At 40.3% G+C, this 13,217-nt stretch overlaps 2 protein-coding genes across 2 annotated transcripts; both read right to left on the bottom strand.

The window, feature by feature from the left end:
• Positions 1 to 459: 459 nt before the first annotated feature.
• Positions 460 to 5,522, bottom strand: LOC124004271 (mpv17-like protein). The gene is made up of 5 exons (XM_046313053.1): positions 5,449 to 5,522; positions 4,897 to 5,224; positions 4,610 to 4,680; positions 2,444 to 2,473; positions 460 to 2,212 (listed from the first exon to the last, which is right to left on the bottom strand). The coding sequence occupies exons 2-5, from the start codon at positions 5,198 to 5,200 to the stop codon at positions 1,817 to 1,819; spliced, it is 801 nt and encodes a 266-aa protein (XP_046169009.1). The 5' UTR covers positions 5,201 to 5,224; positions 5,449 to 5,522; the 3' UTR covers positions 460 to 1,816.
• A 2,683-nt stretch (positions 5,523 to 8,205) lies between these two features.
• LOC124003336 (GTPase IMAP family member 4-like) lies at positions 8,206 to 11,773 on the bottom strand. The gene is made up of 4 exons (XM_046311495.1): positions 11,484 to 11,773; positions 11,040 to 11,138; positions 10,135 to 10,911; positions 8,206 to 9,901 (listed from the first exon to the last, which is right to left on the bottom strand). The coding sequence occupies exons 2-4, from the start codon at positions 11,068 to 11,070 to the stop codon at positions 9,516 to 9,518; spliced, it is 1,194 nt and encodes a 397-aa protein (XP_046167451.1). The 5' UTR covers positions 11,071 to 11,138; positions 11,484 to 11,773; the 3' UTR covers positions 8,206 to 9,515.
• Positions 11,774 to 13,217: the final 1,444 nt, after the last annotated feature.

Raw genomic sequence — 13,217 nt, 5'->3', positions numbered from 1 at the left:
AAATACAAAGCTGGAAATCGACATTTTCTATAAATTTCTACTAGTTTTCCTTAAAATGATTTATTAGAAGAATTTCTAGCAATAGCATTTTTTTCAATGAAGATGTCAAGATATCACTAGGCCTAGGTGCTGAATATGTGGAGCAGAAGGCTTACATTTATAGGAAAATGTTTCACTAATACAGTATCACTCTCGAAATAGCAAGTCCTTCATACGAGTGAATGTCAAAGAACTGAAGATACTCTAGGGCTATGCATGGAAGCTGAGTAGCCAGAGCAGGTGGGACCCTGTTAGGGGTCTGTTCAATACGCCTCTGACGTGATGACTCATTTCACGCTGTTGAACCTTTTGGCTGCTGCTATGTTGATGCACATGACTGGGCCAATAATCAGTTTCACTTGGACGTTTTTGATGTGTAAAATAAATGTGTTAAGAGATTAATTACAAAAGAGAATAGACCAGCATTGATGAAGTTTTTATTTAAATTTACAATAATAAATATATTAAATCTGAGGCAAGGTTAGTCTCACAATAGACTTGGATTGATGTGCACCAATAGGCGTACATTCAAAATATTTAGTAAAATATCATATTAATCATATTACAATGTATAACAATTGTGTACTAGTAGAAATAGAAATACAGATGTTTTTAGATTGATCCCACAGATAAAAACAATTAAATATAGGCCTATAGTACCGACAGGTACATAATGCCCTGCTAAACATTATGTACTAGTTGGATCATGTACAGACATGATAGGAAATACAATATATATCATGACAACAGCAGTAGTTTCAGCGTTCTCCACACAATATCTACTGTAATCCCAGTTATTCAGACATACAGTACAATTTAATCCTCCCAAGTTCCCACAATCACTATTTGAAGAAATACCAGGCTCCCCTATCAATTTAGCTTCACTGTCATCACTGCCAGAGCCAAGCCAGACACATACTCTAATTAACCCAGTATAATCACACTAATCACATTTAAACAAGCTGCCTAATCAATACCCTGAACATCTGTTTATTAATCAACTGGGCAGCATAATGAGAGCCTTGACAGAAGAAGAAGGAGGAGGAGGAGGAGGGTGGACGCAGATTCTGAGGGGAAGCAGATCTGTGATGATGAAATACATCTGCGTAGGAGCCACTTCAGAGTTATGTTCATTCAGGACGTGCAATGGAAAATCTTTTCAAACATTTTTTAACGGATAATAATATCAAGCAAAAATCTATATCAAGCATTGATTATCAACTATTGTAAATAGTATTAACATATGTATCTACTACTATAGATTGGATAAATGATTAATGTTTCAGAAATATGTGATGTTTGACAGGAGATAGGGAACAAACAAATAACAAGATTCGTGAATCACTATGACTCAATGCTAATTGGAAATGCACACTCATTCCTTCAGACATCAGAGATAAGAGCAGAACATTTAAAATAGCCTACATTGTACAAGACATTGTACAACACACTGATTTTACAAGTTGTCTGTCATGAGGGGGAGGGAGAGAGATATAGAGAGAGATGGAGAAAGGAGAAGATAAATGCAGTAGTACAAGAACTTCCATGTTCAAGTATGGTTTGTTAAAGAATGCTGGATCCAATTGTTATCAATAACAATTTCAATAAATACAAAGCCCCTTTGTATAGCAATACGTTACACACTGCCGACATCTTGTGCAGTAGCATAGCACATTGGAATTGAACGTTTCAAGATGAGAACATTTTGAGATATAAGATTCATACATAGACAGTATTCTTATCTAAAGGTTCTATAGAACTAGCATCTACCAGAGATTCATTTTGAGTCTGTGCTTGTCTGTGGTCCCCTCTCCTGGCTGGGTGTTGTGTCAGTTTGTGCGCCCTTGTTCAAACTAGCCTCCACCTCCTTTGTTCGTGCTTGGTCATCCTGCTTAACAGTGGGTGTTTGTGTCTCCTCTTTGGGGCTTGGGTTCTCCGGTTTGGGTCCTTCTGTGCCTAGTTTGGGCCCTGTCTGGTCCACTTTGGGCCCTAGTTTCTCCGCTTCAGGCTCTGTCGTCGTATCCTGTTTTGGAGTAAACATCCATGCGAGGGCGGCGTTAGCCGTGCCGTCCCCACTCTGACGTGAGAAACACAGGAAGGTGGCCCAGACGAAGGCACAGCACCCTGCGAAGGTGGTCCGCATGTACAGAGGCACCATGGAAAAGTTCAGGAACTAGGAGAGAGGGGAAGGAAGAGATGAGGGGAGAGGAGGACGTGTGGGAGGTAGGTGAGAGAGCAAAGTCTTGTTCATTGTACATTTGTAAATGTTCATGGAATAAAGTAAATATATCATGAAACCATAATGATTGACATTGTTCAAGTTAGTAGTACTGGGTGGACAGGATGTGTGTGTTCAAGGCTTTCAGATACATTAAGATATGATTATACAAAGACAGTCATTTACCTGCATGAATGGCCAGAACATGAGTCCAGTCTGCAAGAGAAAAGCATAGAAACCATTACAAGATCAGACTTCGTCCATGTTTTTAGATTTTGGGCTGTTTTAGACAGTGTCGTCCGGGTTAGGGGAGGGTTGGCGGCTGGGAAGTCCTTGTCCCATCGCGCTCTAGCGACTCCTTGTGGTGGGCCTGACGCATGCACACTGACTTTGGTTGCCAGCTGTACGGTGTTTCCTCCGACACATTGGTGCGGCTGGCTTCCGGGTTAAGAGAGCAGTGAGGTCAAGAAGCAGGTTGGCTTGGCGGAGCCGTGTTTCAGAGGACGCATGGCTCTCGACCGTCACCTATCCCGAGTCCGTATGGGAGTTGCAGCGATGGGACAAGACTGTAACTACCAATTGGATATCACGAAATTGGAGTCAAAAAAGGGTGAAAAGTACCTCCCCTCTCCCCCAAAAAAGAATGAAAAAAAGAAGTGGGGCTGACTATATGTGATTAAGTGAAAATCTTACACGCAAAATGCATTGTAGGCCACAGTCAAAGATGGCAGAAACAATTTTGACAGTTTGTGCAGGATTTTCTTTTGCATAGTCTAGATATGTTTCTGCTTATAATTTTTGACATTTTGGTAGGTTATTTGTTAGTCAACTTGTCTATAATTAGATACATTCAGCTTCTCTTCTGTCATTATATGTTGCCCTAGAAGACTAAATAAATCCTTGCTCACCAGAATGTCATAAATCGATAGAATGAATGCTTCAATCTAGTTGACATCAGTAAATTTCTCTGTCATCTTTCACATAGAAAAGATGTTTAGGGACCGGGGATAAAACGCAATATGTCAACAAAAAAACTAAATGTGAAAGATTTTCTGTGCAAAATGTCCAAATGGAATCAGTTTGACTGGTTGTAAAGAAATAGAAAGCTGTGAAAACGACCCAACATGTTTCTAATAAGATTTCAGTTTGGCTTGCATATTTTATGTGGGTGAAAGATACCACCTCTACAGATGATATCTAACTGACCATTCTCATTCTCTCAAGATGCTGAAAAAAAATAAATCATATTTCTCCACTCCTGTCCCCAAGTCAACATTTTGCCTACATGGTGTATTATTTTACTGCAAGAAAATATTATTCTGCAGTAGTTAATATTAAAGCTATGTGAGAGGTTATCAGTGATGTAAAGTACTTAAGTAAAAACACTTGAAAGTAGTACTTATATAGTTTTTGGGGGCATTTGTACTTTACATTACTATTTATATTTTTGACTACTTTCACTTTTACTTCTCTACATTCCTACAGAAAATAATGTACTTTTTCTCCATACATTTTCCTTGACACTCAAAAGTACTCGTTACATTTTGAATGCTTCGCAGGACAGGAAAATCGTCAAATCCACGCACTTATCAACATAATAAGTTATGGTCATCCCCACTGCCTCTGATCTGGCGGACTCAGTAAACACACATGCTTCATTTGAAAATGATGTTGGAATGTTGGAGTGTGCCTCTAGCTATCTGTAAATAAATAAAAAAAGAAAATGGTGCTTATTGGTTTGCTTATGAAAAGGAATTTGAAATTATTTATACTTTTATTTAAGTAACTACATTTACACTTAAGTATTTTCTAAACCAAACACTTTTAATCAAGTAGATCTTTACTCAAAAGTATGACAACTGGGTACTTTTTCAACCACTGGGGGTATAGACCTACAGTCAGACAGATTTTTTGTAACCTTTATTTTACCAGGTAAGTCAGTAGAGAACAAAATCTTATTTTCAATAATGGCCTCGGAACAGTGGGTAGAACGGGGGTAGAACGACAGATGTTTACCTCTTTAGCTCGGGGATTCGAGCTTGCAACCTTTCTAGTTACTAATCCAACGCTCTAACCACTAGGCTACCTGCCACCCCGAGCTCAGGTTCCATTTAACCCATCTGAACAGTAGGCTATAGTTCCCTTGAACTTCCTTATTTAAAGTCCCCGTCTTGTGACTATCGAATTTGTATAGCGCCTCACAACCATCACGCATAACATAGTCGGTACAGCGGGTTATAAGTCAACTTGCGCATCGCTACTGAGTAGTGGCAGGGTTTTTTTCCTAACCAACTGACCTGACCAGTAAAACAGGGCCCATGATTGGAATTTCTCTTCAGACTATAGACTCACCTTATATGTATTCAGGAACTTCTCCCTCCAGTCCTGGAAAATGTCCTCTTTGCCCTCCAAGAAACTCACCCCTAGGGAGAACACCGCTCAGTGTGTTTAGTCAAATATCTATTAGCCTACATTTAGAGACAACAATTGACTTTAATGGCTACTTTATTTGGTTGAAACCAACATTAGTAGGTTTGAAATATCCGATGTGTCATTTATGTAGCTCTTCCACGTGACCTCAGTTAGGCCTACATACAGACAGATAAGAGTGAACTTTGTTCTCGGTCGCTCTGACTAACCTGTGTAGAATACACTAGTGGCCAGAGGGGCGGCTGTGGTTTGGTCCAAGAAAAGTTTACGCACAACCATCCTGACCGAATTCCCGGGAAATCTGCGCTCCAAAAACCGCATCCAGAAGAAGTTAAAGTTGCCATGGAAACTGAAAGCGACCACTGCCACATTGCGTGTGTGCCTCCAGTCCATTTTTTCATTGCGCGAGAACAACTGGTGAACGAAATCCCCACCGGCAAACAGGCAACCGTAGAGGGTTACGTTGGTAAACCACGGAAACTTTTTGACGTGTTTTATGAATGCCTTTCTCATGTTGTCGACATCGGAATACAGAACCTTGAATAGAATATGACAAATAAAACGAGGTCGATATTGAGCAGTTGATGGATGAAGGTCTTCGCCGTCTTCTGTCTGAAAAGCCCATTTGTTATCTCTCACTCACACATAGGCCTATCGCATTTCGAATGTAACATACATTTCAATTCAATTATATTTTGACAAAATATCAACGAATTTCACAACATAAGCCTCGGCTAAATTAACTTAAAGCAAGAGCATACTTGCGGGAATCCAGCAGAGGGGTTTCGTGCGTAAAATCCGAAACGTCAAGTGACACCATAGCGCCGTACTGAATTCTGCAAAGAATGGGAACGCCCCCCGTGACGTAAAATCAGAGCAGAAAGACGCCATATTCAGGAGGAGCTTATTGGCTCTCTGTATTACAGTCCAGCACACAGATCTCAAGCAGACGATCATTTAAAGATATCTTTATTCGACAATGAACCTTAATAATAGAATAGGATTTTTATCTTAAATGTTATAAAATGCACAAAACCCATAATGTATACTGTGCAAAGCCAACTGAGTTTTTCAATGCTATACAACACCAGTCTCCACTGTAAAATGTGCAGAATAAAAATATAGACAGCAGGAACTTCACGATTAAATAGTTACGAAAAACGGAAATATTCTGCATAAATGTGACTTTTTGCTAATCTTTACTTTCGTCTCCTTCTGTTCCTGAAACAGTCTTTCAAACTCAGCTTTCAGCTCGTACTGCTTCTGCACACCTCTGTCCACCTCTGTTTTCAGCTCGTATTGCTTTTGAATGTCCACCTCTGCATTCAGCTCATTTCGTTCCTGGTTCTGTTCAGGTCTGTTTTCAGCTCATGTAGTTCCTGGGGGACACACAGACAACATACGTGACTACAGAAAGTACTGTATTAATATAAATTAAGTTTATAATGGTACAGCCAGAATAGGACTGGCAACCATCTGAGCCTACATTTGTGCCCACTGTGCTTCTGATTCTTTTGGTCACGAAGTGGACCAAAGCGCAGCGTGATGAGCCTACATTTTATTTGATTTTAAATGAATGTCACCAACAAAACAAGGCCATGACCCTTACAAGGGCTATAGTGCCACTAACAAAGAACTTCCCACAATAACAAAAGGGAAAAGGCTGCCTAAGTATGATTTCCAATCAGAGACAACAATAGACAGCTGTCCCTGATTGAGAACCATACCCCGCCAAAACATAGAAACACAAAACATAGAAATCAGAATATAGAATGCCCACCCAAATCACACTCTGACCAAACCAAAAGAGAGACATAAAAAGGCTCTCTAAGGTCAGGGCGTGACATCTGCATTGCTTGCTCTTTGGGGTTTTAGACTGGGCATCTGTAAAGAACCGTGTGACTACTGCTGATGTAAAAAGGGCTTTATAAAGAAATAAAATATAAATAATTTGATTGATTGATTGCAGTACTCATCCATCATTATTGGGCTGTTTCAACAGAACAACATTTATATGCAGAGCTCAGGGAGTTGCCCCAAGCCACATTAGTTGGGATTTATTGTAACATTACCTCTGTATTTATCTAGTGTCATTAATTCATATGCACAGTTGGGGGGAGCAACCTGTAGCTTCCCCACCTCTTCAATCCAGGTTTCCACATTAACCCCGCACTATGACCCCCAGACTCAGCCATGTTTTGACACCCCACTATGACCCCCAGACTCCGCCATGTTTTGACCCCCCACTTTGACCCCCAGACTCCACCATGTTTTGACCCCCAGACTCCGTCATGTTTCGGCTGCCCACTATGACCCCTAGACTCAGCCATGTTTCAATCTAATTTCACCCCCTTTATATCTTCTTACCAGTGGTTGCTGTTTATGGCCTGCTGTCAGTCTCTTCCTTGCGTGCCATGTTTCTTTGTTTTGTCCTCATTACACCAGTGCCCTATAATCCTGTGCGCGATATTTCACCTTTCGATCTGTGCAGGTGCCAAATATTTATTTGGGATTATCATACAGGTTTGAGCATGAATTTGAATAATAGTATGACCAACAGAAGTTCAAGATCAAGAATGATGTTGCAGCGCAATGTGAGGTGCAAGCTGCGTGTTACGGATACAGTTATCCTGTGTGTGTGTGTATCCTGTGTGTGTGTTTCTTTTCTCTCCTTCTCCCCTCACAGGTGAAAATCATCACTCCCCAATCAGTCAACAATCAATCATCAATCAGAAGACACACCTCCTCCTATTTCCTGACCTATCACAGTTCCTTCCCCATGGTTTAAAAACCCCATCATTTGTTTGTTCTAAAGCTCAGCTCAATCTCTCTGTAAATGCCATGTCTGTAGGTCTCTGTGTTTCACTCTCGCTTTGTGTCTTAACCGCGCTTTTGTTTAAAGCACCTCCATAGCACTTTGTCATCACCTGTGAGTATTGTTTTTGGTTATGGTGTTTGTTTGCTGGTGGGAAAAGGGGGAAACAAGACAAGTCGCCCATGGGCATACACTACCCGTAGGTGAACTTTGTTAAATACACTAGTTAGAACTGGGCGGACCACCCACTGTATTTTTGGTTAGTTAGTTAGCTGTTGTTAAAGTAGGCTAGTCTAGCTTAGGGGTGTTTTTGAATACTTATTGTTTCTTTCCTTGGGTCCAGCTCAGCCCCTTTTCCTGCTCCCCCCATTACCGTGTGTTTATAAATAAACCTAGAGTTTGACGGTTGATTTCTGTTGTCATGGTTATTTCGTGCACACTTTTACTTTGTCACAATAATAATTTTCATGAGTTATGTTACGGGTCTCATTACCATCCCCCCTAGACTGTTGGGCCAAAAGGGATTCGTGAACACTGCGCATGTCTTCTGCTACATTTTTGGTTAGAGTATATTTAACAAATCTTATTACGTACATCATTTTTTAAAACATCTTGTCAGATGAGAAAAAAGAAACCCCGCATAATGCTCTTGCTTGTATCACTACTCTTTAATAAGCTTTACATAACGGCCTCGCGGCCTACGTCAGAGCTTTTGTGAGTGTTTATTTATTAGCACCCTTATGTAGACATGGCTCCTCCCACAACGCATCGAATGGGGTTGGGGGTCGATGGGAAAATAAGTAACTGTTGCCAAATATAAGTGTGCATTTCATAAGTATTCGAATAGAGGGTGTACATAACATATTAAACACGTCTGTAACATTGTCAGCGAATGTGTTAATTTAAACAAATCATAATATGAAAACATTCAAACAAAGACACATAGGCTTCTATATTAGGATTTGTGTTTTTGTTTTGTATATCAGAAATAAAAAAGAACATTTATAGCTCAATAAATCATGTTAAAGATGAATTAAATACAGAATAGAATGTTCAGTGCAAAAATCCCCTAGTTAGCTGGGTACCAAGGTGAGGTGCGCTGTAACAGGTTGGTTTAGTGAGCGCCTCAGTGCAGACTTTTGAGTGATCAAGTATGAGAACTGTGTCAGAGGAATTTCTGTGGTGATACAGTTTTGAAATGAAGCACAATATGAAAACAGAACCGTTTTGAATTCATCCTTACAATGTATCACTTTTTTCTATTGCAACAGAGTATATGGCATCTCACATTTGTTTATTTAATTCACTGAAATATATGCATTCGTGCTCAAGCCTACTGTGCTGTATGTTAAATGTGTCTCTGTGAAATCCTTGAACAGTGATCATTTAAAAAGCTGAGAAGAATTTGATTCATGTCTTCCGAAGTTCTCAAGTCTGCTATCATCCTTCTCTTCTGCGGCTGTCAGTGTAAATATACATCTACAGCTACTGGGCAACATGACTACACCAGATAATAGTATAGTAGGACTCAGATCAACACAATCCATCAGGTCGCAAAGGGTGCAGACATTCACCCCCACACGATAATAAAAACCTCTCAACAACAAGTTACACAGACAAAGACAGAGACAGAGTTGAGAGTCCTGTTGTGCTGATGACATTCACCTGATGTTGCAAGAACGTTCCCAGAACGTTGCGCATTCATTTTGTTGCAGCATGTTCAAAAAACATTGCTGGTACATTGTGTAATTACATTACCAGGAAACATAACGAGAATGTTTGGGGAAAGGTGGTTGTTACAGATGGTGTGCGTTTTTGTGAATGTTAGAACATCCTAATTTTGTATAAAAACCCTTTCTTATGTCCTGGGTATGTTCCCGGTTTGCTGTGCAGTCTGTCCTGTCTCTTCACTGGGGTCAGCCAGTCAAGTCAGGTGAACCATGAGAGTCCATACAGCACAGTCCATACACTACACACTGTAGCAATAGAAAAGTGTTGACATTCAAAAGTGTGTCACTGATCCTTATCAAATCTTTTAGATTTTGGAGAATCTAAGAAGAAGCCTGCTCCCCCTTCTCTCCTCTGGCTTTCATTTCCCTCGGCTTGGACTGTGATGGAAATTTCCCTTGCTGCTGTGGCGGCTCCACGGACAGCATAACTCACAAGAACAGCCAAAATAATGCCTATAGGAATCCCAATACATGCGCCAAGTGTTCCATGTTCTGCACCTGCAACTGCTCCCATGAGTGCCCCCACTACAGCAGTCATAATCACTATTAGTGGTTTGACGTAGTGGCCCACCACAGATAAGGCCTCTTCCCTGTATCCTTGCTTGACGGCCTGTAGGTCCACCTTCTGATGGTGAGCCATTACCGACCCATCCTGCTTCTCTGTGCTTACTTCAAAGAATAAACACACACACAGAGACAGTTCATGAATCAGATCACCGTTACAGATGTAGGATCTTAATTTGAGCCAGTTTGCTTCAATAGGAAATGTGAATTATTATGTGGATTATATTTTTTAAGGACAGTTCTGTAGTGGTTGATACATTTTTCATTAGGGCAAATCTAGTCTGAAATGTCACAGTGGAAATTAACTTTAGAAGCAATTTTAAACTTATCATACTTACTACTGGGGGGAAGTAGTTGACTGCTACTTGTCCTCTTCATCAACCTTTCTTTAGGCTTCTCTTCTTCTCTATACTTCTTCAGCTCTTCTTCCTTTTCCTTCAACTCCATTTTGTATTTCTGTTTCAGTCTGTCCTCTCGGTCTTCATACATCCTTCTCAGCTCGGTCACTTCCCTTGGCATGGTCTCCATCAGTTCATAGTATACTTGGGGGATTAAGAATTCTTCACAGTTTTCTGCTACCATGGCGTCTAGCTTTATCAGGAGCTCAGAAATCTGGGGAGGAGAATTCCCACACTCAAGGAGATGGTGTCTGTCCCCACATTTCGCTAGAATAGTCTTTGCTCTGTCGATCATCTGATTCTGTTCAATGGATGTGCATTTCTCCTCAGCCTCACTGACAAACAAGACCATGGTAAACTTCCATGCCCTAACTGACAATAGCTCCATGTGATACCGAATCGCCTTTCTTTCTGCGGAGGAGAGCAGGTCGCCCATGGGCACCACCAGAAGAAGAGCATGGGGTCCTGGAGGACATAGGGTCACACTATTCTTTATTTCTTGTTTGATATGTGTGGACGTGTATTTCACAGTGTCCCAGCCCGGGGTGTCCACCACGGTGACGGTCCTTCCAGCCACCTCACCCTGCTTCTTCACACACATGCCTCCTTCACTCCGGAAGTTCTCTCTGCCCAGGATGGTTTTGGCTACTGTACTCTTCCCAGCTCCTACTCTCCCAAGCAGCAGGAGTCTAAGATCTGACTGGGGAGGAGGACCCCCTGCATCAGAGGGTAATAATCAGATACAAGCTCAGCACATAGTCTAACTAACACAATGTGTTTCAAACACACGCTGTGGAAAGGAAGGAATTATCGAAAAGTAATAGGCTGAACTGGAATTTACTTACCATAAACATTTGGGGAGCGTTCACTCGCCATTGCACAGGTGAGTAAACTTTGTTTTTATGTCGTCTCTCAGAGGTTACCTCTCACGCGCTGTTCTTTAGCTGCATCGCATTGAAACACATTGACGCAGGTTAAATTAGGTCACCATGGTTTATACACTTAGTGTCCCATACCATTCACAATCATACACCATTTATAGAATATTACTATGCCTCTGTCATCGTCATTATCCTCCTCCACGTTATAGACGAGCTTAGAATGAGTTACAGAATTAATAAAGACAGCGATATGACTTCATTGTTCATAAACACACTATGTACGTAGGAACAAGGAAGCGAAGGAACCAGTAACACAGGAATCCCAGGTGATAAGAGTTTACGTTTGATAGTGATTACACATGCATTTTAAATCAACTGTGCCTGGTAAAATAATTACGTTTTACTTACATTTATATTATTTTGATAATTATCCGTTTCCAATAGCTAACAGCACAACATGGGTAGAAGCAGACAGATGTGCACGTTAACACTTCCTGAAAAGTTAAGAGGTGGTTTATGCTCTCTCAAATGACACATGATGGACTTTAGTCTAGTAGCACAGAGTAGGCGTGTACAAAAGTCACATACAACACTATATTGTGTAAAATATAGTGTAAGGACAAATAAAGCATTGTAAAGCTAAATTAAAGTGATGTTATCCATCTATGCTCCAAAAGGAGACAAACTGCAGGTATCATGTAATTCACTTATCTTGTAACGCTAGTGGTTCAGTTCATCAGCTGGCATTAACATATAGGCCAACGTGAATAATGTTTTTAAGAATCAGAAAATAATTGTTAAAACAGATAACAATAAGATTTATTTTGAAACAGTTGATAAAAAAAAGGAAATAATGTGAATAATTGTGACATTTTGATACAAATGAATCATGTTGACATCCTATTAGAATGAACCAACAGATATAGAGGAAACAGAAGAGAAATCCTTGCACGGCAACACTGCTACCTCTTCCTATTTTAGATGCAGTTACAGATCGAGTTATTTCCTGAGTGAGTACTCTGCCCACGTGATGTGGCTTTCCTCTGCAACATGCAGAGCAAACCGGATAACACACACTTCCTCTACTGTTGAGATATGGTTCCAGGTCAATAGAGAACACCTAAGAGCTTTGACCTTGAGTTTCATGTATATGAAGCAGAGCCAAATATGGACATATATTTAAGGTAGAATAACTCAACTAATTACCCATTGAGTTTGTATGTAGGCCTATTCTTGACCTACAGAGGCTGATGCATTTGACTCATTTGAGAATTATGACAAGCGTTATCTAGAAAGTAATCTTTTTAAATCCGATTTTATATTCTATCAAATGTTTGAACATATTGTCAGCTAATGTGTTAATATTAACAATCATAACATGAAAACATAACTTAGGCAGAACAGTAAAACAAAGACACATGAAGCATGTACTGTATCAGACTATGACAGACACAATTCCGCACCTGAGACAATACTTTTCACAATCCTCCATCCGTTTCTCCATTGCTGTTTTTATTTTACAGCCAAACAGTCTGCAGAACTTGTTCTTCTCCCCCTTTTCAACCTCCATCCCTCCATTAAGAGGGATTCTGGTTCCTGTGAACAAACAGAGCTCGGAAAAGGAAAAATGTTCACTAACAAATGTGTGCACAACATTTTTGAGAAAGAAGATTTTTGTGCGTATTAAAAATTTCAGGGATATTTATTTCCGCTCATGAAACATGGAACCAACACTTTACATGTTGCATTTCTATTTTTGTTCAGCGTAGTTGAAATTTTAATTTTGTTCAGACTATCACAGCTTTATCTATATACAGTATCTATTCAACAGCTCAATTACATGGATGTCTCTCCATTTTGCTATTTATACACAAGACATACAACTTGTATCAATCACTCTTATGTTTCGATGTCTATCCCCGTGGGCCTATCTATCCATCGGTCTATATATTTGTGTGCATCATACTGTACTGGAGTCGGTGAAACTTGAGGTTTCGCTCACTTCTTCAGGAAGGCTTTCTCATGTGATTGACAGTGATGTAGTTCGGCAGTATGCCTTGCTCCTGAAGAGTCAGGAACTCTCTGATGAGCTTTCTCTGTAAGACAGGCCATCATTAGCTCTGGAACCAGTGAGCAGAGAGC

This window comes from Oncorhynchus gorbuscha, linkage group LG18, assembly GCF_021184085.1.
Source record: "Oncorhynchus gorbuscha isolate QuinsamMale2020 ecotype Even-year linkage group LG18, OgorEven_v1.0, whole genome shotgun sequence".
NCBI classification, from domain to species: Eukaryota; Metazoa; Chordata; class Actinopteri; order Salmoniformes; family Salmonidae; genus Oncorhynchus; species Oncorhynchus gorbuscha.
The sequence above is the reverse complement of the archived record's forward strand: the minus strand, read 5'-3'. Positions and strand labels throughout refer to the sequence as shown.

Excerpts from the sequence above, each read along its gene's own strand:
- LOC124004271 (XM_046313053.1), bottom strand. The coding sequence starts at position 5,200 with ATGAGAAAGGCATTCATAAAACACGTCAAAAAGTTTCCGTGGTTTACC. Across the intron at positions 4,681-4,896 it reads CACTAGTGTATTCTACACAG|GGGTGAGTTTCTTGGAGGGC; the intron begins GTTAGTCAGAGC and ends TGTTCTCCCTAG. Across the intron at positions 2,213-2,443 it reads TGTTCTGGCCATTCATGCAG|TTCCTGAACTTTTCCATGGT; the intron begins GTAAATGACTGT and ends CCTCTCTCCTAG.
- LOC124003336 (XM_046311495.1), bottom strand. The coding sequence starts at position 11,070 with ATGGCGAGTGAACGCTCCCCAAATGTTTATG. Across the intron at positions 10,912-11,039 it reads ACGCTCCCCAAATGTTTATG|GGGGTCCTCCTCCCCAGTCA; the intron begins GTAAGTAAATTC and ends CCTCTGATGCAG. Across the intron at positions 9,902-10,134 it reads TCAACTACTTCCCCCCAGTA|TAAGCACAGAGAAGCAGGAT; the intron begins GTAAGTATGATA and ends TATTCTTTGAAG.